We start from the raw sequence: 24062 nt of genomic DNA on the forward strand, positions 1-24062 counted from the left end.
CTCCTCACAGCTTGGCAGCATACAGTATGCAGTCTCTCTCCTCACAGCTTGGCAGCATACAGTATGCAGTCTCTCTCCTCACACAGCTGCTAGTGCTGTCAGAAGCAGGCATCCCAACTACAGCTAGTAACTTTGTTGCTTGCAACAAACTAATATTGCTTCCTCCACTTGTATACTGTAGCTTGTGCTGAGGTAAGTATGATTTGCTTTTTTTATTTAAAGCTGCAGTTCAGTCAGTATCCTGCATGTGTGTTTTTTTTTAATAAATCAGTTCTGTAGGAAGAAAAAATACTTTTAGCATTTTCTGTTTTAAAAAAAACAACTTTGAAAGACCAATTTTTTTGTATTCTATTTTAACAGCCATTTACTAAGGCACTGCCCCTTCATGTCCTGGCACACGCCCTGGCACACCCCTTTGTCAGCACTGCCCTCCCTCTAGCACATGTCAGTGCTGGATTGTTCATGAATATTCATGAGCTTCCACTGCCAGTCAAGCAGATTATAAACAAATCCCAGTTTTTAATATGTCACCAAATTTCGACCTATCAATACATGGAGAACGAACTGACTGGCAGCTATACAGTTCTTTAGCTAATTAGAGATTGCACACATAAAACTATTGAAGTAAAAAAATAAATGTAAAAAAAAAAAAAAGACTGAACTGCAGCTTTAATTTGTAGTTAAAATCACTGTTCCCCCGTTTCTCCTCCACCTCTTCTCCCCTCCAAAAACTCCTACTTCTCCCCCCTCACCTCTCTCACTCCCCCCTCACCTCTCTCACTCTCCCCTCACCTCTCTCACTCCCCCCTCACCTCTCTCACTCCCCCCTCACCTCTCTCACTCCCCCCTCACCTCTCTCACTCCCCCCTCACCTCTCTCACTCCCCCCTCACCTCTCTCACTCCCCCCCACCTCTCTCACTCCCCCCTCACCTCTCTCACTCCCCCCTCACCTCTCTCACTCCCCCCTCACCTCTCTCACTCCCCCCCACCTCTCTCACTCCCCCCTCACCTCTCCCTCCCCCTCCTCACCTCTCTCCCTCCCCCTCCTCACTTCTCTCCCTCCTCACCTCTCTCTCTCCCCCCTCCTCACCTCTCTCCCTCCCCCCCTCCTCACCTCTTTCCCTCCCCCCCTCCTCACCTCTCTCTCTCCCCCCCCCCTCCTCACCTCTCTCTCTCCCTCCCTCCCATCTCACCTCTCCCCCCCCCTCCTCACCTCTCTCCCTCCCCCCTCCTCACCTCTCTCCCTCCCCCCTCCTCACCTCTCTCCCTCCCCCCTCCTCACCTCTCTCCCTCCCCTCTCTCCCTCCCCCCCTCCTCACCTCTCTCCCTCCCCCCTCCTCACCTCTCTCCCTCTCCCCTCCTCACCTCTCTCCCTCTCCCCTCCTCACCTCTCTCCCTCCCCCCCTCCCTCCTCACCTCTCTCCCTCCCCCCCTCCCTCCTCACCTCTCTCCCTCCCCCCCTCCCTCCTCACCTCTCTCCCTCCCCCCTCCTCACCTCTCTCCCTCCCCCCTCCTCACCTCTCTCCCTCCCCCCTCCTCACCTCTCTCCCTCCCCCCTCCTCACCTCTCCCTCCCCCTCCTCACCTCTCTCCCTCCTCACCTCTCTCCCTCCCCCCTCCTCACCTCTCTCCCTCCCCCCTCCTCACCTCTCTCCCTCCCTCCTGCGCTCTCTCTCCCTCCCCCATCTCTCCCCCCCCCATTGCTCTCTCTCTCTCCCCCCCCATTGCTCCCTCTCTCTCTCCCCCCCATTGCTCTCTTCTCCCCCCCATTGCTCTCTCCTCCCCCTCTCTCTCTCTCTCTCTCTCTCTCCCCCATTGCTCTCTCTCTCCCCCCATTGCTCTCTCTCTCCCCCCATTGCTCTCTCTCTCCCCCCATTGCTCTCTCTCCCCCCCCCATTGCTCTCTCTCCCCCCCCCATTGCTCTCTCTCTCCCCCCCATTGCTCTCTCTCTCCCCCCCATTGCTCTCTCTCCCCCCCATTGCTCTCTCTCCCCCCCATTGCTCTCTCTCCCCCCCATTGCTCTCTCTCCTCCCCATTGCTCTCTCTCTCCCCCCATTGCTCTCTCCCCCCCATTGCTCTCTCACCCCTCTCTCTCTCCCCCATTGCTCTCTCTCTCCCTCCCCCCTGCGCTCTCTCTCTCCCTCCCCCTGCGCACTCTCTCCCTCTCCCTGCGCTCTCTCTCTCCCTCTCCCTGCGCTCTCTCTCTCCCTCCCCCCTGCGCGCTCTCTCTCCCTCCCCCCTGCGCTCTCTCTCTCCCTCCCCCCTGCGCTCTTTCTCTCCCTCCCCCCTGCGCTCTCTCTCTCCCTCCCCCCTGCGCTCTCTCTCTCCCTCCCCCCTGCGCTCTCTCTCTCCCTCCCCCCTGCGCTCTCTCTCTCCCTCCCCCCTGTGCTCTCTCTCTCCCTCCCCCCTGTGCTCTCTCTCTCCCTCCCCCCTGTGCTCTCTCTCTCTCCTCCCCCCTGTGCTCTCTCTCTCCCTCCCCCCTGCGCTCTCCTCTCTCCTCCACCCTGCGCTCTCTCTCCCCTCCACCCTGCGCTCTCTCTCCCTCCACCCTGCGCTCTCTCTCCCTCTCTCTCTCCTCCCCCATTGCTCTCTCTCTCCCCCATGCTTCTCTCTCTCCCTCCCATTGCTCCTCTCCCCTCTCTCTCCCCCCCCATTGCTCTCTCTCTCCCCCCCCCATTGCTCTCTCTCCCTCCTGCTCTCTCTCTCCCCCCCCCATTGCTCTCTCTCCCCCCCATTGCTCTCTCTCCCCCCCCATTGCTCTCTCTCCCCCCCATTGCTCTCTCTCCCCCCCATTGCTCTCTCTCCCCCCCATTGCTCTCTCTCTCCCCCCATTGCTCTCTCTCTCCCCCCCATTGCTCTCTCTCTCTCCCCCCCATTGCTCTCTCTCTCTCCCCCCCATTGCTCTCTCTCCCCCCCATTGCTCTTTCTCTCCCCCCCCATTGCTCTTTCTCTCTCCCCCCCCCATTGCTCTCTCTGTCTCCCCCCCATTGCTCTCTCTGTCTCCCCCCCATTGCTCTCTCTGTCTCCCCCCCCATTGCTCTCTCTGTCTCCCCCCCATTGCTCTCTCTGTCTCCCCCCCATTGCTCTCTCTGTCTCCCCCCCATTGCTCTCTCTGTCTCCCCACCATTGCCCTTTCTCTCTCCCCCCCCATTGCTCTCTCTCTCTCCCCCCCATTGCTCTCTCCCCCCCATTGCTCTCTCTCTCTCTCTCCCCCATTGCTCTCTCTCCCCCCCCCATTGCTCTCTCTCTCCCTCCCCCCTGCGCTCTCTCTCTCCCTCCCCCCCTGCGCTCTCTCTCTCCCTCCCCCCTGCGCTCTCTCTCTCCCTCCCCCCTACGCTCTCTCTCTCCCTCCCCCTGCGCTCTCTCTCTCCCTCCCCCCTGCGCTCTCTCTCCCTCCCCCCTGCGCTCTCTCTCTCCCTCCACCCTGCGCTCTCTCTCTCCCTCCACCCTGCGCTCTCTCTACCTCCCCCCTGCGCTCTCTCTCCCCCTCATCTCTCTCCCCCCATTGCTCTCTCTCCCCCTCATCTCTCTCCCCCCATTGCTCTCTCTCTCCCCCCCCATTGCTCTCTCTCTCTCTCCCTCATTGCTCTCTCTCTCTCCCCCCATTGCTCTCTCTCTCCCCCCCATTGCTCTCTCTCTCTCCCCCCATTGCTCTCTCTCCCCCCCATTGCTCTTTCTCTCTCCCCCCATTGCTCTTTCTCTCTCCCCCCCCATTGCTCTCTCTGTCTCCCCCATTGCTCTCTCTGTCTCCCCCCCATTGCTCTCTCTGTCTCCCCCCCATTGCTCTCTCTGTCTCCCCCCCATTGCTCTTTCTCTCTCCCCCCCCTATTGCTCTCTCTCTCTCCCCCCCATTGCTCTCTCCCCCCATTGCTCTCTCTCTCTCTCTCTCCCCCATTGCTCTCTCTCCCCCCCCCCATTGCTCTCTCTCTCCTCCCCCATTGCGCTCTCTCTCCTCCCCATTGCGCTCTCTCTCCTCCCCCATTGCGCTCTCTCTCCTCCCCCATTGCGCTCTCTCTCCTCCCCCATTGCGCTCTCTCTCCTCCCCCATTGCGCTCTCTCTCCTCCCCCATTGCGCTCTCTCTCCTCCCCCATTGCGCTCTCTCTCCTCCCCCATTGCGCTCTCTCTCCTCCCCCATTGCGCTCTCTCTCCTCCCCCATTGCGCTCTCTCTCCTCCCCCATTGCGCTCTCTCTCCTCCCCCATTGCGCTCTCTCTCTCCCCCCCATTGCGCGCGCTCTCTCCTCCCCATTGCGCACTCTCTCCCCGTCCCCCCCTGCGCTCTCTCCCCCGCCGTGTCCCCCGCGCTCTCTCCCCTGCCCCCCGCGCTCCCCCTCCGCGCTCTCCCTTCTCCCCCCACACCACTCCGTTTGCCCCACCACCACACAGCAGCACTCCGTTTGCCCCCCCACACCACACAGCATCAGTCCGTTTGCACCCCACACCACACAGCATCAGTCCGTTTGCCCCCCCCTCTCAGTCCGTTTGCCCCCCCTCTCAGTCCGTTTGCCCCCCCTCTCAGTCCGTTTGCCCCCCTCTCAGTCCGTTTGCTCCCCCTTTCAGTCCGTTTGCCCCCCCTCTCAGTCCGTTTGCCCCCCCTCTCAGTCCTTTTGCCCCCCCTCTCAGTCCTTTTGCCCCCCCTCTCAGTCCGTTTGCCCCCCCTCTCAGTCCGTTTGCCCCCCCCTTCTCAGTCCGTTTGCCCCCCCCCTTCTCAGTCCGTTTGCCCCCCCCTTCTCAGTCCGTTTGCCCCCCCCCTTCTCAGTCCGTTTGCCCCCCCCCCTTCTCAGTCCGTTTGCCCCCCCCCTTCTCAGTCCGTTTGCCCCCCCCCTTCTCAGTCCGTTTGCCCCCCCCCTTCTCAGTCCGTTTGCCCCCCCTTCTCAGTCCGTTTGCCCCCCCTTCTCAGTCCGTTTGCCCCCCCCCTTCTCAGTCCGTTTGCCCCCCCCCCTTCTCAGTCTGTTTGCCCCCCCCCTTTTCAGTCTGTTTGCCCCCCCCTTTTCAGTCCGTTTGCCCCCCCTTCTCAGTCCGTTTGCCCCCCCTTCTCAGTCCGTTTGCCCCCCCTTCTCAGTCCGTTTGCCCCCCCTTCTCAGTCCGTTTGCCCCCCCCTTCTCAGTCCGTTTGCCCCCCCTTCTCTGTCCGTTTGCCCCCCCTTCTCTGTCCGTTTGCCCCCCCTTCTCAGTCCGTTTGCCCCCCCTTCTCAGTCCGTTTGCCCCCCCTTCTCAGTCCGTTTGCCCCCCCTTCTCAGTCCGTTTGCCCCCCTCTCAGTCCGTTTGCCCCCCCCTCTCAGTCCGTTTGCCCCCCCCTCAGTCCATTTGCCCCCCCCTCTCAGTCCGTTTGCCCCCCCCTCTCAGTCCGTTTGCCCCCCCCTCTCAGTCCGTTTGCCCCCTCTCAGTCCGTTTGCCCCCTCTCAGTCCGTTTGCCCCCCTCTCAGTCCGTTTGCCCCCCACCCGTCTCAGTCCGTTTGCCCCCCACCCGTCTCAGTCCGTTTTCCCCCCACCCGTCTCAGTCCGTTTGCCCCCCACCCGTCTCAGTCCGTTTGCCCCCCCCCCTTCTCAGTCCGTTTGCCCCTCTCAGTCCGTTTGCCCCCCCTCTCAGTCCGTTTGCCCCCCCTCTCAGTCCGTTTGCCCCCCCTCTCAGTCCGTTTGCCCCCCCTCTCAGTCCGTTTGCCCCCCCTCTCAGTCCGTTTGCCCCCCCTCTCAGTCCGTTTGCCCCCCCTCTCAGTCCGTTTGCCCCCCCTTCTCAGTCCGTTTGCCCCCCCTTCTCAGTCTGTTTGCCCCCCCCTTCTCAGTCCGTTTGCCCCCCCCCCTTCTCAGTCCGTTTGCCCCCCCCCCTTCTCAGTCCGTTTGCCCCCCCCCTTCTCAGTCCGTTTGCCCCCCCCCTTCTCAGTCCGTTTGCCCCCCCCCCTTCTCAGTCCGTTTGCCCCCCCTTCTCAGTCCGTTTGCCCCCCCTTCTCAGTCTGTTTGCCCCCCCCCCTTCTCAGTCTGTTTGCCCCCCCCCCCCTTTTCAGTCTGTTTGCCCCCCCCCCCCTTTTCAGTCCGTTTGCCCCCCTTCTCAGTCCGTTTGCCCCCCCTTCTCAGTCCGTTTGCCCCCCCTTCTCAGTCCGTTTGCCCCCCCTTTTCAGTCCGTTTGCCCCCCCTTCTCAGTCCGTTTGCCCCCCCTTCTCAGTCCGTTTGCCCCCCCTTCTCAGTCCGTTTGCCCCCCCCTTCTCAGTCCGTTTGCCCCCCCTTCTCTGTCCGTTTGCCCCCCCTTCTCAGTCCGTTTGCCCCCCCCTTCTCAGTCCGTTTGCCCCCCCCTTCTCAGTCCGTTTGCCCCCCCCTTCTCAGTCCGTTTGCCCCCCCTTCTCAGTCCGTTTGCCCCCCCTTCTCAGTCCGTTTGCCCCCCCTTCTCAGTCCGTTTGCCCCCCCTTCTCAGTCCGTTTGCCCCCCCTTCTCAGTCCGTTTGCCCCCCCTTCTCTGTCCGTTTGCCCCCCCCTCTCAGTCCGTTTGCCCCCCCCTCTCAGTCCGTTTGCCCCCCCCTCAGTCCGTTTGCCCCCCCCTCAGTCCGTTTGCCCCCCCTCTCAGTCCGTTTGCCCCCCCCTCTCAGTCCGTTTGCCCCCCCCTCTCAGTCCGTTTGCCCCCCCCTCTCAGTCCGTTTGCCCCCCCCTCTCAGTCCGTTTGCCCCCCCCTCTCAGTCCGTTTGCCCCCCTCTCAGTCCGTTTGCCCCCTCTCAGTCCGTTTGCCCCTCTCTCAGTCTGTTTGCCCCGTCTCAGTCCGTTTGCCCCCCACCCGTCTCAGTCCGTTTGCCCCCCACCCGTCTCAGTCCGTTTGCCCCCCACCCGTCTCAGTCCGTTTGCCCCCCCCCCTTCTCAGTCCGTTTGCCCCCCCTTTTCAGTCCGTTTGCCCCCCCTTTTCAGCCCGTTTGCCCCCCCTTCTCAGTCCGTTTGCCCCCCCTTCTCAGTCCGTTTGCCCCCCCTTCTCAGTCCGTTTGCCCCCCCCTTCTCTGTCCGTTTGCCCCCCCTTCTCAGTCCGTTTGCCCCCCCCTTCTCAGTCCGTTTGCCCCCCCTTCTCAGTCCGTTTGCCCCCCCCCTTCTCAGTCCGTTTGCCCCCCCCCTTCTCAGTCCGTTTGCCCCCCCCTTCTCAGTCCGTTTGCCCCCCCCCTTCTCAGTCCGTTTGCCCCCCCCCTTCTCAGTCCGTTTGCCCCCCCCCCTTCTCAGTCCGTTTGCCCCCCCTTCTCTGTCCGTTTGCCCCCCCCTTCTCTGTCCGTTTGCCCCCCCTTCTCAGTCCGTTTGCCCCCCCTTCTTAGTCCGTTTGCCCCCCCTTCTCAGTCCGTTTGCCCCCCCTTCTCAGTCCGTTTGCCCCCCCCCCTTCTCAGTCCGTTTGCCCCCCCCTTCTCAGTCCGTTTGCCCCCCCCTTCTCAGTCCGTTTGCCCCCCCCTTCACAGTCCGTTTGCCCCCCCCTTCTCAGTCCGTTTGCCCCCCCCTTCTCAGTCCGTTTGCCCCCCCCCCTTCTCAGTCCGTTTGCCCCCCCCCTTCTCAGTCCGTTTGCCCCCCCTTCTCAGTCCGTTTGCCCCCCCTTCTCAGTCCGTTTGCCCCCCCCCTTCTCAGTCCGTTTGCCCCCCCCCTTCTCAGTCCGTTTGCCCCCCCCTTCTCAGTCCGTTTGCCCCCCCTTCTCAGTCCGTTTGCCCCCCCCTTCTCAGTCCGTTTGCCCCCCCCTTCTCAGTCCGTTTGCCCCCCCCTTCTCAGTCCGTTTGCCCCCCCCTTCTCAGTCCGTTTGCCCCCCCCTTCTCAGTCCGTTTGCCCCCCCCTTCTCAGTCCGTTTGCCCCCCCTTCTCAGTCCGTTTGCTCCCCCCTTCTCAGTCCGTTTGCCCCCCCCTTCTCAGTCCGTTTGCCCCCCCCCTTCTCAGTCCGTTTGCCCCCCCTTCTCAGTCCGTTTGCCCCCCCTTCTCAGTCCGTTTGCCCCCCCCCTTCTCAGTCCGTTTGCCCCCCCCCTTCTCAGTCCGTTTGCCCCCCCTTCTCAGTCCGTTTGCCCCCCCTTCTCAGTCCGTTTGTCTCCCCCTTCTCAGTCCGTTTGTCTCCCCCTTCTCAGTCCGTTTGCCCCCCCTTCTCAGTCCGTTTGCCCCCCCTTCTCAGTCCGTTTGCCCCCCCTTCTCAGTCCGTTTGCCCCCCCTTCTCAGTCCGTTTGCCCCCCCTTCTCAGTCCGTTTGCCCCCCCTTCTCAGTCCGTTTGCCCCCCCTTCTCAGTCCGTTTGCCCCCCCTTCTCAGTCCGTTTGCCCCCCCTTCTCAGTCCGTTTGCCCCCCCTTCTCAGTCCGTTTGCCCCCCTTCTCAGTCCGTTTGCCCCCCCTTCTCAGTCCGTTTGCCCCCCCTTCTCAGTCCGTTTGCCCCCCCTTCTCTGTCCGTTTGCCCCCCCTTCTCAGTCCGTTTGCCCCCCCTTCTCTGTCCGTTTGCCGCCCCCCCTCCTCTGTCCGTTTGCCGCCCCCCCTCCTCAGTCCGTTTGCCGCCCCCCCTCCTCAGTCCGTTTGCCGCCCCCCCTCCTCAGTCCGTTTGCCGCCCCCCCTCCTCAGTCCGTTTGCCGCCCCCCCTCCTCAGTCCGTTTGCCGCCCCCCCCTCCTCAGTCCGTTTGCCCCCCCCCTCCTCAGTTCGTTTGCCCCCCCCCTCCTCAGTCCGTTTGCCCCCCCCCTCCTCAGTCCGTTTGCCCCCCCCTCCTCAGTCCGTTTGCCCCCCCCTCCTCAGTCTGTTTGCCCCCCCTCCTCCTCAGTCCGTTTGCCCCCCCTCCTCGGTCCGTTTGCCCCCCCCCCTCGGTCCGTTTGCCCCCCCCCCGCTCAGTCCGTTTGCCCCCCCCCCCTCAGTCCGTTTGCCCCCCCCCCTCAGTCCGTTTGCCCCCCCCCCCTCAGTCCGTTTGCCCCCCCCCCTCAGTCCGTTTGCCCCCCCCCCCTCCTTTCCACTTCTCTCTGCTGAATTCCGTGTCAGTGTGTGTGTGACAGGAGAATAGAACACGCCCCCTCACTTCCCATTTGTCAGAGCAGGGTCATGTGACCCTGCTCTCAGCACCAAAGTATCTCTCCCTTGTCTCCCCAAGCACAACGCTTGGGAGAGCGTGCGTGCGTGTGCATGAGCGCGCGAGCACAGCGGGAGAAGGGATGTGCTGATCCACATTGCAGAAGGTAAGCGCCCCAAGCGCATAGCGAGCTCAGCGCCAGCGGGGACTCGGCCTAAGAGTTTTAAGTGTATGCTGATAACTGGGACTTTTGCGTTAGGTGATAATATGTCCCGAAGTACAGTACTTGAGGCTGTTAGTACCTGACACGTCACTTGTGACTTTGTAATAAGTTTAAGTGAGGAGTTACCCGAAGATCTACACCAGTTCTCCCTCCGGCTACAAATCGTTGCCCCCTCCCCCTCACTGATAACCTACTTTATGAACTACAGGACCCCGGGCAGTGATGAGTCAGAGACTAAAGTCCACCAAGAAGAGCAGCTTTGAGTGCTATCAGTGATTAGGGCCCCGCAATGTTCTGACGATGACATCCATTGCAGTGTAATTGTCATGCAAATACAGCTCTGGAGAAAACGGTCGTGCCGCAAAGATGAGGTTAAAATATGAACCTTTTTTGTCCAGTCACAGTAGTGCCTATCAACAAAATGTTATAGTTTTATGGTAACTTAAACCTTCGCTAAAACAACATTGCAAAAAATGCTGGTTTTATGTATATTAAATTAGAGTGTTAATTTGTGTTAATTGTTTCTTAGTAGCAGGCATAAATATTTTAAAATGTGGATCATATAAGTTTGATCCTATAAATACGCCGTTATATTTTTATCTTATGCACAGACGGCATGTCTGGAACACATTAACGGTTTGAGCTATCTCCATGAAAAATGTTTGTTCCAGAGAGCGCGACATGGTGAAAGAGAGTGACAGCGGCAGCACCGGCGGCAGCAGCAGCGGGGACAGCTCCAAGGAGAGCTCCCGATGTTCCACGCCGGTCCTCGATGTGGAGCGCCACGAACGCCTCCGGGATAAGATGCGGCGGCGCATGGAAGGCGGAGATAAGTGGTTCTCGCTGGAGTTCTTTCCGCCCCGCACTGCCAGCGGAGCGGTCAACTTAATCTCCAGGTGGGAAGTTAAATGTGGGTGATGCAGAAGAATAGAAATGTTGGGGGGTTGAGATCTACAAGGTCTGTATGAGGTTTTTTTTTTAGGATGAAAGATCACTTGCTTTGTTTGAGTAGGCAACATGAGGAATTTGGGGAAGCTTTCAAGACCTTAGGGGTTTAATGCAGGAGGTCCTCTAATGTTGCAGGTTTGACCGAATGGGTTTAGGAGGCCCTCTCTTCATTGATGTGACCTGGCACCCCGCGGGAGACCCTGCCTCTGACAAAGAAACCTCCTCCATGATCATTGCAAATACAGCGGTTAACTTCTGTGGACTGGAGACACTTTTGCACATGACCTGCTGCAACCAGACCAAGGATGAAATCACCAAGCATATTCAGAAAGCAAAGCATCTTGGACTGAAAAACATAATGGCGCTTCGAGGCGGTAAGAACCTCACACCCGTGCATTGTCAGCAGTAGAAATGGGTGCTGTTACGCCTTTTAATATCGGTGTCAAAAACTTCAGCTAAATAAAACTTGTTTACCTTTCCACGTGTGATGGTATAGTGTTGTTTTTTTAATTTTTTTAGAGTGGTATAATATAAAAAATACTCCTGCAATATATGCAGATATTTCATTTTGAAATGAGCTGATTTTTTTCTTTTTCTTGTCTAATTGGTACTTGTGTGTTGGCTCTTCTACTGCAGACCCTGTTGGTGAGGAGTGGGAGGAAGAGGAAGGGTGCTTCAACTACGCCGTTGACCTTGTGAAGCATATTCGCTGTGAATTTGATGATTACTTTGATGTATGCGTTGCTGGTAAGGCATGGTTTCCCCCTGTTTGAGGCAACAAAGAGCGTGGGAGATATTGGAGTATATGTGGTAAGAAAACTGTGTATTCAAGAAGGTTTGTTCTCCACTGTGTGTTCAGGTTACCCGAAAGGTCACCCTGAAGCTGAAAGTTATGACCAAGACTTGAGGCACCTTAAGGAAAAAGTCGATGCTGGAGCGGATTTCATAATCACGCAGCTCTTCTTCCTTTCTGCAACCTTCATCGGGTTTGTGCAGGATTGCAGAGCAATTGGCATCAACTGCCCCATACTACCGGGAATCTTTCCAATCCAGGTACGTGTCCCACGCGAGCATCCATCTATCCTCAACCGGAAGGCAGCAAATGAAAATATCTTATTTAATACAGAAACTGTAATATGGCCTCTGAGTCATAATAAACCTTCAAATTACAATATGTTTTAGTTGTATGAACTATTTGTGAAAAGAGCTTTATCTCGGTGCTAAACTATTTGCTTAAAATAGGAGTTGACGTTAACAACCTTGTCTCGTGCAGAGGAACATGTTGCAATTTGAAGGAATGCTCCTAATGATAAGGCACCTTCTCTACAGCTTCACAACACACAGAAGCAGCGGTCCAGAGAGTAAAGACACTGACTCTGGCACTGAGTGTGAAGCAGGGGAACCTTGTTCAACTCCCGGTGTTGGCTCCTTGTGACCTTGGGCAAGTCACATTATCTACATGTGCCTCAGGCACCAAAAACATAGGGTGTAAGCTCCACGGGGCAGGGACCTGTGCCTGCAAAATGTCTCTGTAAAGCGCTACGTAAAACTAGCAGCGCTATACAAGAACAGACAAAACAAACAAACAAAACATTTAAGACTACAGCCAATGAGTATCATACTAGCCGTTTAAACGTTCAGGACCTGCCTTTACTTCCCTCTAAAACCTTAAAAATACTGCTCACCTAGAGCAACCTATCTTTAAAAGCACAGTTTTGTTGGTAGCTTGTGCTTTTTAAGATATATTCGAATAAAATGAGGGCAAACTATAACTATTTTAACATTACATGGCAGTATTCCCCATCCTATAGTACAGAATGGTACATTGTTGGCATATTAGGTATTTTATTATAAAGGGTGTAATTTTTCCATGGACCTGAATTTATATTTGAGAGATTTGGGGGGGGGGGGGGAACTGGTTAATTTGCTTGGTGAGCAAATATTGTGGGCTTGGCACCAATTGAGGGTGGTGAGTTTTTACAAGACTTTCACTGTCCGTATAGTAGCCATTTCCCATCGTGTTAAATGTTTATTTTTTCCACCAGGGTTATCATTCTTTGCGCCAGTTGGTGAAACTTTCCAAACTCGAGGTGCCGCAAGAAATTAAGGATGTAGTTGAACCAATCAAGGATAATGACGCGGCCATTAGGAATTATGGCATTGACCTGGCAGTGGCCATGTGTAGGGAGATCCTGGACAGTGGTTTGGTGCATGGGCTACATTTCTATACTCTGAACCGTGAAGTGGCCACTATTGAAGTTTTGAAGCGACTTGGAATGTGGAAAGAGGATCCTAGGTGGGTGAAACGTGCTATATCCCCATATTTGTGTGGACCGTAAATTGTGCGTGCAAATGCTCCCCTGGAAAGGAATTTGAATGAAATGCTTCTCATTTTTAGACTGGTGGCAATCCAGCCCAGTCCACAAAATGTAACAGGATTCATACTCCCGTCCCGTCCCCCCACCACACCCCAGAAAACACAACATATCCAGGTATAATGCAGAATATCACATTTTCCATGTGATTCAGAGGCAGTCTGATATATTTATCAGCCAATGCAGCAATGGTCCATGACCATTTATTTAAAAAAAAACTTTTTTATAAGTGTTACAATTGCACCCTAGTAATAAAGTATCTGTCACTATGCTTGATAAAGGGTTTAGTGTCGGAAAGAACATTGTACATGGTATGTGCATAAGTAACATTGAAGAAGAGAAACAGTTGTCTCTTGCCGCAATAAGCGAGTACAGATTAAAGTGCTGCTACCTGCTCTTCTTTTCTACGTTAAGGCTAGTTTGCTTTGTGTGTGTGTAGTTCTGCCAATTTGTTGCACCATTACCTCTGGAAGATGACCGGTTTTTCTTCGTCTCATCTTTATTGTGCATCAGACGACCTTTACCGTGGGCAGTTAGTGCCCACCCGAAGAGAAGGGTGGAGGACGTGCGCCCAATTTTCTGGGCCACAAGACCAAAGAGCTACATTTACAGGACTCGGGAGTGGGACGAGTTTCCGAACGGGCGTTGGTAAGTGCTCTGCACAAGGGAAATTGCCGCCGCTTGATTGCGGTCACTAAAATAAAGTTCGTGTTGAAATATATCTTTCCTATCCAAGGGGAAACTCGTCCTCCCCGGCCTTTGGTGAGCTGAAGGATTATTATCTCTTCTACCTGAAGAGTAAGTCTGCCCGAGAGGAGTTGCTGAAAATGTGGGGAGAGGAGCTTAGCAACGAAGAGAGCGTGTTTGAGGTGTTTACCTCTTACATATCTGGGGAGCCCAGCCGTGATGGACACAAAGTAAGCTCTAATGCTCTAAAAGGGAATTGTGTCTCGTGTATGTCGACCAAATTCAAACATTCGTATCTTCATTTCTGACTTGTATACAGCAGTGTTTCCCAACTCCAGTTAAGTACCACTAAAGTTCAGGTTTTAGCAGAGCCCTGCTTCAGCAGAGGTGACTCCGTCAAAATGATTGGGCCACCTGTACTAATGAGTGGATATCTTTAACGGAACGGGGCATTTGGTCATGGCTGCTTAGCCGTAATCAGATGGCTGCCACCGCTTCGCCGCAGGCGGACCCTCTGGCGCAGCCGATCTGCCGCTGGAATTCCTGCCACCAGCCGCTTCTAAGGCAAGTGTTTTATTTGTAATATAATTACTGGTTAGGGTAGCAGGTTTATTTAAGGGGCGTAGGGTTTTTCGGGTAAGTGCATAGGGTAGGGAGTTTTGTAACCCTGGTGACCAGTGGCGACGGAAGCTTGCAGCGGAGTGAGTTGTGGTGACGGAAGCTTGCAGCGGAGTGAGTTGTGACGACGGAAGCTTGCAGCGGAGTGAGTTGTGACGACGCAAGCTTGCAGCGGAGTGAGTTGTGACGACGGAAGCTTGCAGCGGAGTGAGTTGTGGCAACGGAAGCTTGCAGCGGAGTGAGGTGTGACGACGGAAGCTTGCAGAAGCTTGCAGCGGAGTGAGTTTTGGCGACGGAAGCTTGCAGCGGAGTGAGTTTTGGCGACGGAAGCTTGCAGCGGAGTGAGTTGTGGCGACGGAAGCTTGCAGCGGAGTGAGTTGTGGTGACGGAAGCTTGCAGCGGAGTGAGTTGTGGCGACGGAAGCTTGCAGCGGAGTGAGTTGTGGCGACGGAAGCTTGCAGCGGAGTGAGGTGTGACGACGGAAGCTTGCAGAAGCTTGCAGCGGAGTGAGTTTTGGCGACGGAAGCTTGCAGCGGAGTGAGTTGTGGCGACGGAAGCTTGCAGCGGAGTGAGTTGTGGCGACGGAAGCTTGCAGCGGAGTGAGTTGTGGCGACGGAAGCTTGCAGCGGAGTGAGTTGTGGCGACGGAAGCTTGCAGCGGAGTGAGTTGTGGCGACGGAAGCTTGCAGCGGAGTGAGTTGTGGCGACGGAAGCTTGCAGCGGAGTGAGTTGTGGCGACGGAAGCTTGCAGCGGAGTGAGTTGTGGCAACGGAAGCTTGCAGCGGAGTGAGTTGTGACGAAGTGCCGGTGGCCGTTTGGTCACAGCAAAAGACCAAATGTCGTAGATCGATCCTTAAAACCTGCACTATTGGTGGTACTTGAGGACTGGATTGGGGGGAGCACTGGTATACAGCATAGCACTTCAGTGCTGGATTTCCCACCAGATAACACACAGGGGTGCTCAACTCCAGTGCTTAAGTTCCCAAATCCCCCCCCCACCCCAACAGGTCAGGTTTTCAAGATATCCCAGCTTCAGCACAGGTGGCTCAATCAGATGCTCAGTCGAAGACGGTGCTTCTGATTGCGTCACCTGTGCTGAAGCGAGGACTGATTGAGCCACCTGTCCTGAAGCTGGGATCTGTTGGGTGGGCTTGAGGACTGGAGTTGATTTCCCGTGAGTTAACCTATTTCCATAAGCTTACCCAGGTCCATTTCTTTGCCAACTCCTTGTCTTTATTTTTGATACCCAGGTGACATGTCTGCCTTGGAACGATGATCCTCTTGCTCCAGAAACCAATCTAATGAAGGAGGAGTTGCAGAAAGTGAACAGGAGGGGGATCCTAACTATCAACTCTCAGCCCAACGTGAATGGGAAATCCTCAACAGATCCAGTAGTTGGCTGGGGCCCCAGCAGAGGTTATGTCTTTCAAAAGGTATCACAATCCTCATGCCTTTTCCTCGTGCCATTTCTCACTTCCCTAAACCTTTTGAAGGTCATTGTTTTGGTATCTTGAGCAGCTTCTTGTACTGTGCACTGACGGGCCCGTCTCTACCTGTGCAGGCCTATCTGGAATTTTTCACGTCCAGTGAAATGGTCACCGCCCTCATCAAGGTGCTGAAGAGATACGAGCCGCGTGTTAACTATCACATCGTAAACGTGCAGGTACGTACGTTGGTCATGTGATCGACGCCACGATGTTTCTCTCTCGCATACTAACAGGAGAAGCTGAGCGCTTGCACTTCACTGCTATATTTTGGAATTGAATAATTGGGAGCTATTTAGTAAACATTGCTGCCTGCAAAGGTTGTGCAAAATACCAGCAGATGTATCGGAGACCAATTCTAGTCACAGCAACGGGACCATGAAACCTAAATTAAATACGGTGTTATGGTTTTTTTAACCAGTTTTGCAACTGGGCACTTTTATAAATGATCCTCAGCAAACGATGATGTATTCCTGTTTATTGTAGTTCCACCTCTCGGGCTCTTTCTGCTAAAGCAACAAACCGTGTTTAACTTATACTGCAACTGTTTTTGTTCTTTTAAACAAAATACAAGCAAGTTGTATGCGTGGAAATAATTTCACCCTTGATGCCCTGTGTCTCTGTAGGGTAAAAACATCACCAATTCAACTGATTGGCAACCAAATGCTGTGACGTGGGGAATCTTTCCCGGACGTGAAATCATCCAGCCCACGGTGGTGGATCCTGATAGCTTCATGTACTGGAAGGTAAACAGTCGGTTTCTTACTAGCTTTAGGACTAGTGGTGTTTACCATACTGCGCAGTCATTGCTTTGCTAATTGGGTCCATTGTTGTTTTCACGCCTGCTAGTGTAAGGAGATGGAGAAAAGGGAAATGTAACAGCGAAATGAGGATGTCTCTTGAAGGGATCCTGTTCCCGCTCCACATTTTTCTATCACAGAAGAAATTGTCGGCCCGAGTATGTCCCAGTCTAGTGACACTGCAGGAGTCCTAACAGCTGATCGGGGCACGCCATTAATATAGTCATTCATTTAATGCAGCATGTAAAAATCCAACAAAAGTCTTCACCGATCATATTAAAAAAAAACCTAATTTAATAAAGGGCAATGTGGGTTACTAGTCACCGAGAGTAAGGCTTATTCCCACACACATTTCATGAAACTCTTCAGGGGAGTGTGGGTCGGACCTTGTTTCGCTAACATAAAATATCCTTGCAATATAGGGTGGGAAGGTAGCACATGTAGACAGCACAGCACTCCTTTTGCAAAAATATATTTTTAAAACTTGTTTATTGAAAAGCCATATAATTGTAGCAAACCAGCCACAACCTAAGGGGATATTAATATGATGAACGCCCCTCCCCCACACAAAGGTAGGAGGATAGTGTTACATGCACATGCCTGCAATTTTAGTTCAGCAAGGAGCTCGTGCATCCTTAAGCAGGGGGAACGTGGCATTTTTGCTACGCTGGGAGAGGATGTTGAAGTGCTCCATCAAAGTTGGTTAGAAATTCATTTATTATGATAATTTGTACAGGTTATTGCAGTGGTTTATAACCTTTTTTTTTTGGGGGGGGGGGGTTTAGGAACCCCAAGTGAAATTCTGAGTAACCCTGAACCCTCTAAGAGCACGCCTGAGATCGGATGCATTGTAAATTCTTCTCTACTTGATACAAATTTCAAATGACCAGAAAATTGCAGGGAACCCTTTAAGGAAGCCCGGGGAACCTAAGGGTTCCTAGAAACCCTGGTTGAAAACACTGGGTTATAGTCTTTCAAATGTTGACATATTTATATTAAGATGCAATGTATTGATTTTCTTGGTCTTCTTATTCTGTAATGTATGTGGGCTCTGCTCTTACGCAGCAATACTACTTTCAAACGAGTTTTCTTATTTGTACGTGGCAATGTAAAATTTTACATTCTTACCTAAACTGGCAATCGTTTGGTGCTCCGGTTCTAAATCTGTAAAAAAAAAAATCCTGATTGTGTGCCTAACATAATGGCTGCTTCAGTCAGTTTAACTCCGCAGCTACAATGTATCCTTATATTACTAAGGTAATGTTATCTATTGCTTATACAGCTACAGTTTATAGCTCAAACAGCTGGGAACATTTGCAACAAATTAATCCCAAATAGGAAAGTGTTGCAAATATCTTGCCCTGCTATAAAAATCAAACGATGCTTCAAAACATTTAAAAATGGAATTAAGAGTTGAATAAAAAAACAAAACAAAAAGTCACTATCTAATACTACGGAACGGATTTATTTAAAAAAAAAAAAAAAAACAGATTTCCCATGCTTTGCTTCTTTAAAGTTTGGGTGTGGAAGAGCAGCATCCCCAAATATCAGGCAACAGTGTTTGCTTATTTTGTTGTTGTTCATCTTGTCTCTTTACAATCGTGATGTTTCCCTGTCTCGCTGCAGGATGAAGCGTTTGCCTTGTGGATAGAGCAATGGGCAAAGCTGTATGAGGATGAATCGCCCTCCCGCATGATTATCCAGTATATCCATGACAACTATTACTTGGTGAACCTGGTGGACAATGACTTTCCCCTGGAGAACTGTCTGTGGCAAGTAATCGAGAACACCTTTGAGGAGCTCGATTGTCCAACAGAGCAATGACCACGAGCTCTGCCGGAGTGGCAACTACCTCATGGCATATGGAGAAAGCCTAAGGAGCAACTTGGTGCAACATGACACTCTCTTCAAATAGGACATTGGTAAATAGGTGGAAGGTGGTCCTACCGTCCAAGCACAAGTCATTACGTCTACAACTACTGTTGTGAATGACCCTATCCTTTGTAATCCTGCAGCGCAACAAGTTCAGACACCTGATATTAGTAATGCGATGTGTGCTCCACATATTTTTACATGTATTTTTAAGTATAGGTGATCAACGCGGGACGATAAATCTTGTAAAAATTGGAACCAGAGTGACTTCTTTATAGCGAACGTATGACTTTCATGTCATAACTTGGTACATCTACAATCCCGCATTACGCAACTTTTCACTTGATTTTATTGTGTAACTCGCTTTCCCAGACCGTTCTCATCAATTTCCCACAGCTTGTATACATTATCATTTACCCCTCAACTTTCCCCAAAATTTAGTTTTAAATGTATGGACAATGTTTGCAGTGGAAATCATGGAGTCTTCAGTTGGTAGCCACAAGACAAGCAATGGGAACTTGTAATAAGTGGGTCATTTATTTGAAGTGTTTGTTTTAAACTATATATTTTTTGTTTTTACCATGACTTGAGTGTAAGCACTTTGAAATGCCAAAGCATTTGGAAAATGAACCTTTTGTCAAGTGAGAGGATAAAACAGGGGAAGAGTGTAGTGTGAAATATTGTTTTTAATGAGATTTGAAGTTTTGGAGCAGATTTATGCTTGCCATTTGCAACACCTGTTTTTATTTGTAAAATCTGGTGCTCAGTTCCGGAGATATGTGTTTGCAATATTAACAGTCTGCAATGTTAAGATAAGCTATCCCGAGAGCACCGCGCAGGCTAAACGTTAACACTAAAAGTCGGACATGCTCAGGGGAGGGGGCAAGGTACTAAAATTATGAGATAAACTCATAGGCTGCTGGAGGGTTTTACTGCTTTATTACTGGGGGCTAAATTAAAGTTTTGTCCATAATGGCAAAATGTATGTGAATAAGTCAAATGTTAACCCTGTACTTGCCTTTTCATGTCTAAGGCCGGGATTATACCGAAAAACCACGTGCGGCATTGCGCCAAAACAACTAGCGTAACAATGAAAGTGCTCACACCGATGGCGACGGCTGCGATGCACCGTACTGCCAAGCGGGCAGCTGGGGAAGAGACTTCAACATGTGTTTTTCTCTGGCCACGGCCGTGTCATGTGAGCGGTTTAGCCAATGAGGGCGAACCGCGCACGGCCACGCCTCCAAGCCGCCTCCTGCTCCGTCTCCCCGGTATAATCAAGATGCAGCTCGGCCGAGGCGCAGGGTGACGTCACAGGATAGCGCTGCTGCTCTTGCTGTAACTGAGGCCTAAGAGGAGGCAGCTGTAGAAACTGGGTAGAATTGATGTGAATGTATCTTAGAAAATAATCCCCACCATTACTCCTACTCTGTTTTGCTCTTTGTATATGCCTATGTTTATAAAACATATTTGGGTAAGAATGGTAACTTTACTGGTGTCTTCTTCGGGATGTCTAAAAATCAGCAAGACTGGGATCTTTAGGATTCGTTCACTTTTTTTTGCCACAGAATAAGGTGGGAAATTATGCAGAAACACGAGGCTACAGCTTGCCCCCAAATCCTCCAAGCTGCATTGTGCGGTCTGAGAATATGCCAGGTGTATAAATATTACACATGCAGTTTGACTGCACATTGCTCCAGTCAGTCGCGGATTGTCTGTTCATGCGCTGCCTTCTTTGTAAATAATGTATTGTTTGCAGCAGGAATCCTGACTTCTTTACATCGATCATGTTCCATTTGTGTTACTCTGCTTCTTGCCCATATTGTCTCCTTGCTGTCTGCTGCCTCCACCTTGTAAAAACCTGAACACAAATAATAATACATTCTGTGAGAAGGTACAATCTGCCATGACACGGGTTCACCCAAAATGTTCAGTAAATATTGGAATTATTATTATTTTTTAATAACAGCATGTACCGCTGCTGTTTTGCTTACTAAATATCAAATAAAATTACCACTTGTGAGCACATGTCTCAGACTGGACTGCAACCCTGCTTTTCACCCCATTATCTAATGGCATACAATGCTTCCACTGCAGCCAGGGATTCTGGGTAATTACATGCAAATGAGCACAGTGTCGCCTCCTTTGCTTCATATCCATTTTAACATGGAGCCCTGTAAGCTTATGCCTGCCATATTGCACAGCCTGGGTTAAAACAAGCGTGTACCCAGTAAACTTACTCGCATACAGCTTTTTTTGGGGGGAAGGTCATCTCAGCATTGTGTAAGGATGGTTATCGTGGCAGAAAAGATCCCACTAGGGACGTGCATTCCACCTTGTGTGAATGTGATGGTTATCGTGGCAGAAAAGATCCCACTAGGGATGTGCATTCCACCTTGTGTGAATATGATGGTTATCGTGCCTTTACAATATGAAGCTGGAGGCGGTTTCAACCACACATTAAGTTATGATGGGTAAAAAGTTGACAAAAGCCCTCCACCATAGAGGAAATAGAAATCACACTTTGTGAGCACATTCACTACACTCTTCCTGCAGTAAGTAAGATATAGTGCTTTCACCTGATGTACAAGGTATTGCTCCTCTCCCTCTAGAAAGTTTTGAACTGTGCAGCTCTGCAGAAAACGACTTCTCCAAATCTTCCAGCTTCTCCCAATCAACCGCTGACTGTCCTACAGAGGCAGATAAAGGGCCTTAACAGCGCTGAGGATTTCCAACGAAACCATTACCTATATTTATTCTAACAGGGGTATCTTATGCTTTGCCTGTTGCACTGAAAGTAGATACTGTACGTACCTGTTCCTGAAACATTAACGCCATGCTGAATGATTCCTGCCAGCAGCGCCAGACTGCCCTAAGGCGATACCTTCGGTGTCTGCACTGAAACTTGTGTAATAGCTCAGAGAGACTGGCTTTGTGAAAAAGCTTCTTTCTAATTGAAAGACGGAGGACCAGTGAGGGACAGTAATCGAAAGCTCCACCCAACAAAACTTTTCGAGTGCAGTTTTATGTTACCTGTGGAGTTCTTGGCAGGGTTGAGAGTTGCCATTCACCCTATCACAGGGTCCAGACCGCTCTTTGGGTTGAAGATCTCCAGCCGTAGGTGGGGCCTGCATTCCTTCTCGCTTGCTTTGATTTTTGTACAGCAGCAGCCAGCAATGGAAAGAGCTGTGCAGCAGCCGCTCATATTTCCCTTTGCACGGCACATGGCCAAACTTTCTTTGCTCTCTGGTGGCTGGATAGGAAAACAAGGCGATTGCACTTAAAAGTGCGAAATCAGCTCCCAGCTGCACAATGGGGGACCCCATATTGAATTGATATAAAGCTAATCGTGTAGTTTTTCCTATATTTTCTAATATTAACAAACGACCAAAGTAAGTTGGTTAGCTTTAATATTTCCTATAGGAATTCAGAACTACATTTTGATTTTGCAATACTTTAAAGATGTTTTTGATCTTCCAGATTTGACACTATCACCCAGATACCTATATTCCCATAATATATGAAAAAAGAGAATTCATGTGATCCATTAGCTGAAATTTTTTATTAAATCTATGTATGCAAACGACTTTGCCTTCGTAGTTACGTCTCAAACATGGGGTGATCTTGGCACTACTTACCTAGTGCCAATGACATGTTTATTTTCCGAAGTTTTCTCCCTCCAATTGCAGTATGGTGACTGCGTCTGTAGAGGGAGATGGATGCTGCTGTTGTCCAGTAGTTGCATGCCTGAAAAAGGGAAAATCAATGGGAACACTTAGCCGTGTCCAGGAAAAATAAGTATTGGGAGTCCATCATCAAATTAACAGATATTGTACACAGTGGGTGCTCAAACCCAAATCTACCCATTCCCAAAATCCCACTGGATAATCCAAAAAGGAAACCAGCACGCTGATTTATGTAAATTCCTCCTGATGGGAGATGCAGCTACAATAAGTATCTTTAAAATAAAAGTGGTTGGACATCTTTTAAAAAAGGAAAATTATACAGGGGTATACCAAACAAGTATACATGGGAAGGATGTTGATGCAGGGAGTTATCTGATTGCCATTATTTGCAGTCAGGAAGGAATTTATTTTTCCCCTTATGAGATATCATTGGATAATACTTCACTGGGGTCTTTGTTTGTCTTCCTCTGGATCAATATACTGTAATTACAGATATAGGATAAGTAACTGTCTTCTAAATTTAGCATAGGTTGAACTTGATCGATGTATGTCTTTTTTCAACCTCATCTATTATGTAACTATGAGATGCCCTAGGGGCATTTCACATAAACAATATTAAACAGCCTTAAGGGTGTTCTGTTTTAATTAATAATCTCCCATGATTTCTGAAGTTAAGGAAAAAGTATTGTCAAGTGAGTTTGCTCTTCAGCGGAAGTTACAAGATCTTGAAAGGGAGCTGAAAAGGGCAGAGCAGAGACAGCTTGAAAGCACAAACTCTTTTGAGAAGAACAATGATCTTTGTTTTGGAGGAATTAAAGCACAGTCTAGAAAAAACCCGCAAGAACCAGAGCATCCAGAATTACGTACAGTTTTTGATAACATCTTATCCTACAATGTTCGGCTAAAGAAAATGTTTGTTTGTTTTAAATAACCAAATTAGATGTTAACATATTTGAATTGGTGACGTATACTGAATGCTACAGGAATAGAACAATTGGAGTCTTGTGCAATTTCACAAACCTAACAATGTTTCAAAAACCATTGGCAATGAATTATAAAGTATATGTAACCTTTATTTCAGCATATCTAATGGGTTTTATGGATTACTTGCTGTAATACAATTCTAGCTGGAGGAAGTTCATATGTAAGATGTGGTTTTAATTATAAATGTAAATGCCATTAGACATTTTAACATAGGCCATCTAGAAACCTGTTCCTTACTCCATGTACATAACATGTAGTTTTACAAAGGAATTAAGAAATGAAGGATAGCAATGTGTCGTGTCCCTGAAGGTAGTTGGACTACTCATACAGTCTGGCTTTATTCACCAGCGTTTTTGTCTTCTCAGAGGACTTTTGACCAAACCATAACCACAGAACTTTGTATTCGCAGCTGCATTTAATCTCAACCCCTTTAGTTTACATCTGCGTCGCACCAAAGGCGGACAGCCTTTGCCTCAGGGAAGGGCAGCCAAAGGGTGTGAGCTGTTTGCTACTGTCCGCTGATGTTTGGTGATGTTAAAGCAGCTCTATTTCAATCTGAAACTCACCAGACCTTTATCCCCTGTACCCAATTTTCCAACTCTATCTGTCCATGAAATGTCTGTGAATTGACTGCATAACCTCTGCTCTTTTAATGTAACCATGTATTGCTAGAACTTTGTGCCCAGGACATACTTGAAAACGAGAGGTAACTCAATGTATTACCTCCTGGTGAAACATTTTTACAAATAAATAAAAAAGTATTTTCAGTTTACCCAGGTGCTCAAAGTCTGCACCTACCTGCTTCACAGCAGATGTCGAGTATAATTTAAGGGCTTGGCGCCCCCTTGTGGCTGCTCTCCAGCGCTGCATGTTTTTTGCTGATGAACTTCTCTTCTTGTGATGTTCGTACTCCCAGCCCATTTGCTTCCTGCACAGCAATCTCCTTTGCCACCGGAGAAAATACGATAGAAGGAGCAGGAGACGACTTTCAGAGCGGAAGTGAACAACTGCTTCTCTCTGTGCAACTTGGATTCTGGCAGCTGTAGTCCATTTTATGAAAGCCCTAGACAATGCGGCAAGAAACGAATAGTAAACCGTAAGAATACTAATAGCAATAGCTGCCATTAGAGTCAGCTTTTAAAGTCCTATTGGAATCAAAACAATTCGTAAAAATGGTGTGACTCCTGGGGTGTTAAGACATCTTGTGATTTCGCAGCAATTTCTGCATTTTTCACGCGTCGGCAGGCAAGGATGAGTGTGTGTGAGTGTAGATCAAGGGGTGCTTAACGTCAGTCCGTGGGAACTGCCAACAGGCCATGTTTTCAGGGCAACGATTACCCAAGCAAGTTGTCTTAGTGATGATAAAGGCTGGGCTAATTGCTTAAGCATGTGTTCATTAGAGCGGGGGTGCTCAACTCCA

General features: G+C 50.9%; 2 protein-coding genes across 6 annotated transcripts in view; one reads left to right on the plus strand and one right to left on the minus strand.

Moving 5' to 3' along the window:
- The window catches only part of MTHFR (methylenetetrahydrofolate reductase), a 32461-nt gene extending 13002 nt beyond the window's left edge, over window positions 1–19459 (plus strand). For 2 of the 5 annotated variants that reach the window (XM_075603453.1, XM_075603454.1), the window contains exons 2-12: window positions 9861–10085; window positions 10273–10511; window positions 10774–10884; window positions 10997–11190; window positions 12183–12433; window positions 13026–13160; window positions 13249–13429; window positions 15067–15249; window positions 15378–15479; window positions 15927–16046; window positions 17727–19459. In XM_075603453.1, the coding sequence (XP_075459568.1) occupies window positions 9871–10085; window positions 10273–10511; window positions 10774–10884; window positions 10997–11190; window positions 12183–12433; window positions 13026–13160; window positions 13249–13429; window positions 15067–15249; window positions 15378–15479; window positions 15927–16046; window positions 17727–17924 (1929 nt within the window). In that variant the 5' untranslated portion in view covers window positions 9861–9870 and the 3' untranslated portion in view covers window positions 17925–19459. Of the gene's footprint in view, window positions 1–9042; window positions 9133–9538; window positions 9561–9860; window positions 10086–10272; window positions 10512–10773; window positions 10885–10996; window positions 11191–12182; window positions 12434–13025; window positions 13161–13248; window positions 13430–15066; window positions 15250–15377; window positions 15480–15926; window positions 16047–17726 lie in introns of those variants that run through there. The other 3 variants (XM_075603451.1, XM_075603452.1, XM_075603455.1) reach the window with 3 other exon arrangements.
- Window positions 19460–19629: 170 nt separating this feature from the next.
- C6H1orf167 (chromosome 6 C1orf167 homolog) overlaps window positions 19630–24062 on the minus strand; it is a 31354-nt gene continuing 26921 nt past the window's right edge. The window contains exons 9-14 of the mRNA XM_075603449.1: window positions 23441–23705; window positions 21611–21719; window positions 21006–21225; window positions 20787–20922; window positions 20552–20662; window positions 19630–19833 (exon numbers count right to left, since the gene is read on the minus strand). Coding sequence (XP_075459564.1) covers window positions 19774–19833; window positions 20552–20662; window positions 20787–20922; window positions 21006–21225; window positions 21611–21719; window positions 23441–23705 — 901 coding nt within the window. The 3' untranslated portion in view covers window positions 19630–19773. The remainder of the gene's footprint in view (window positions 19834–20551; window positions 20663–20786; window positions 20923–21005; window positions 21226–21610; window positions 21720–23440; window positions 23706–24062) is intronic.

Source organism: Ascaphus truei, chromosome 6 (genome assembly GCF_040206685.1).
Source record: "Ascaphus truei isolate aAscTru1 chromosome 6, aAscTru1.hap1, whole genome shotgun sequence".
Classification (NCBI taxonomy): Eukaryota; Metazoa; Chordata; class Amphibia; order Anura; family Ascaphidae; genus Ascaphus; species Ascaphus truei.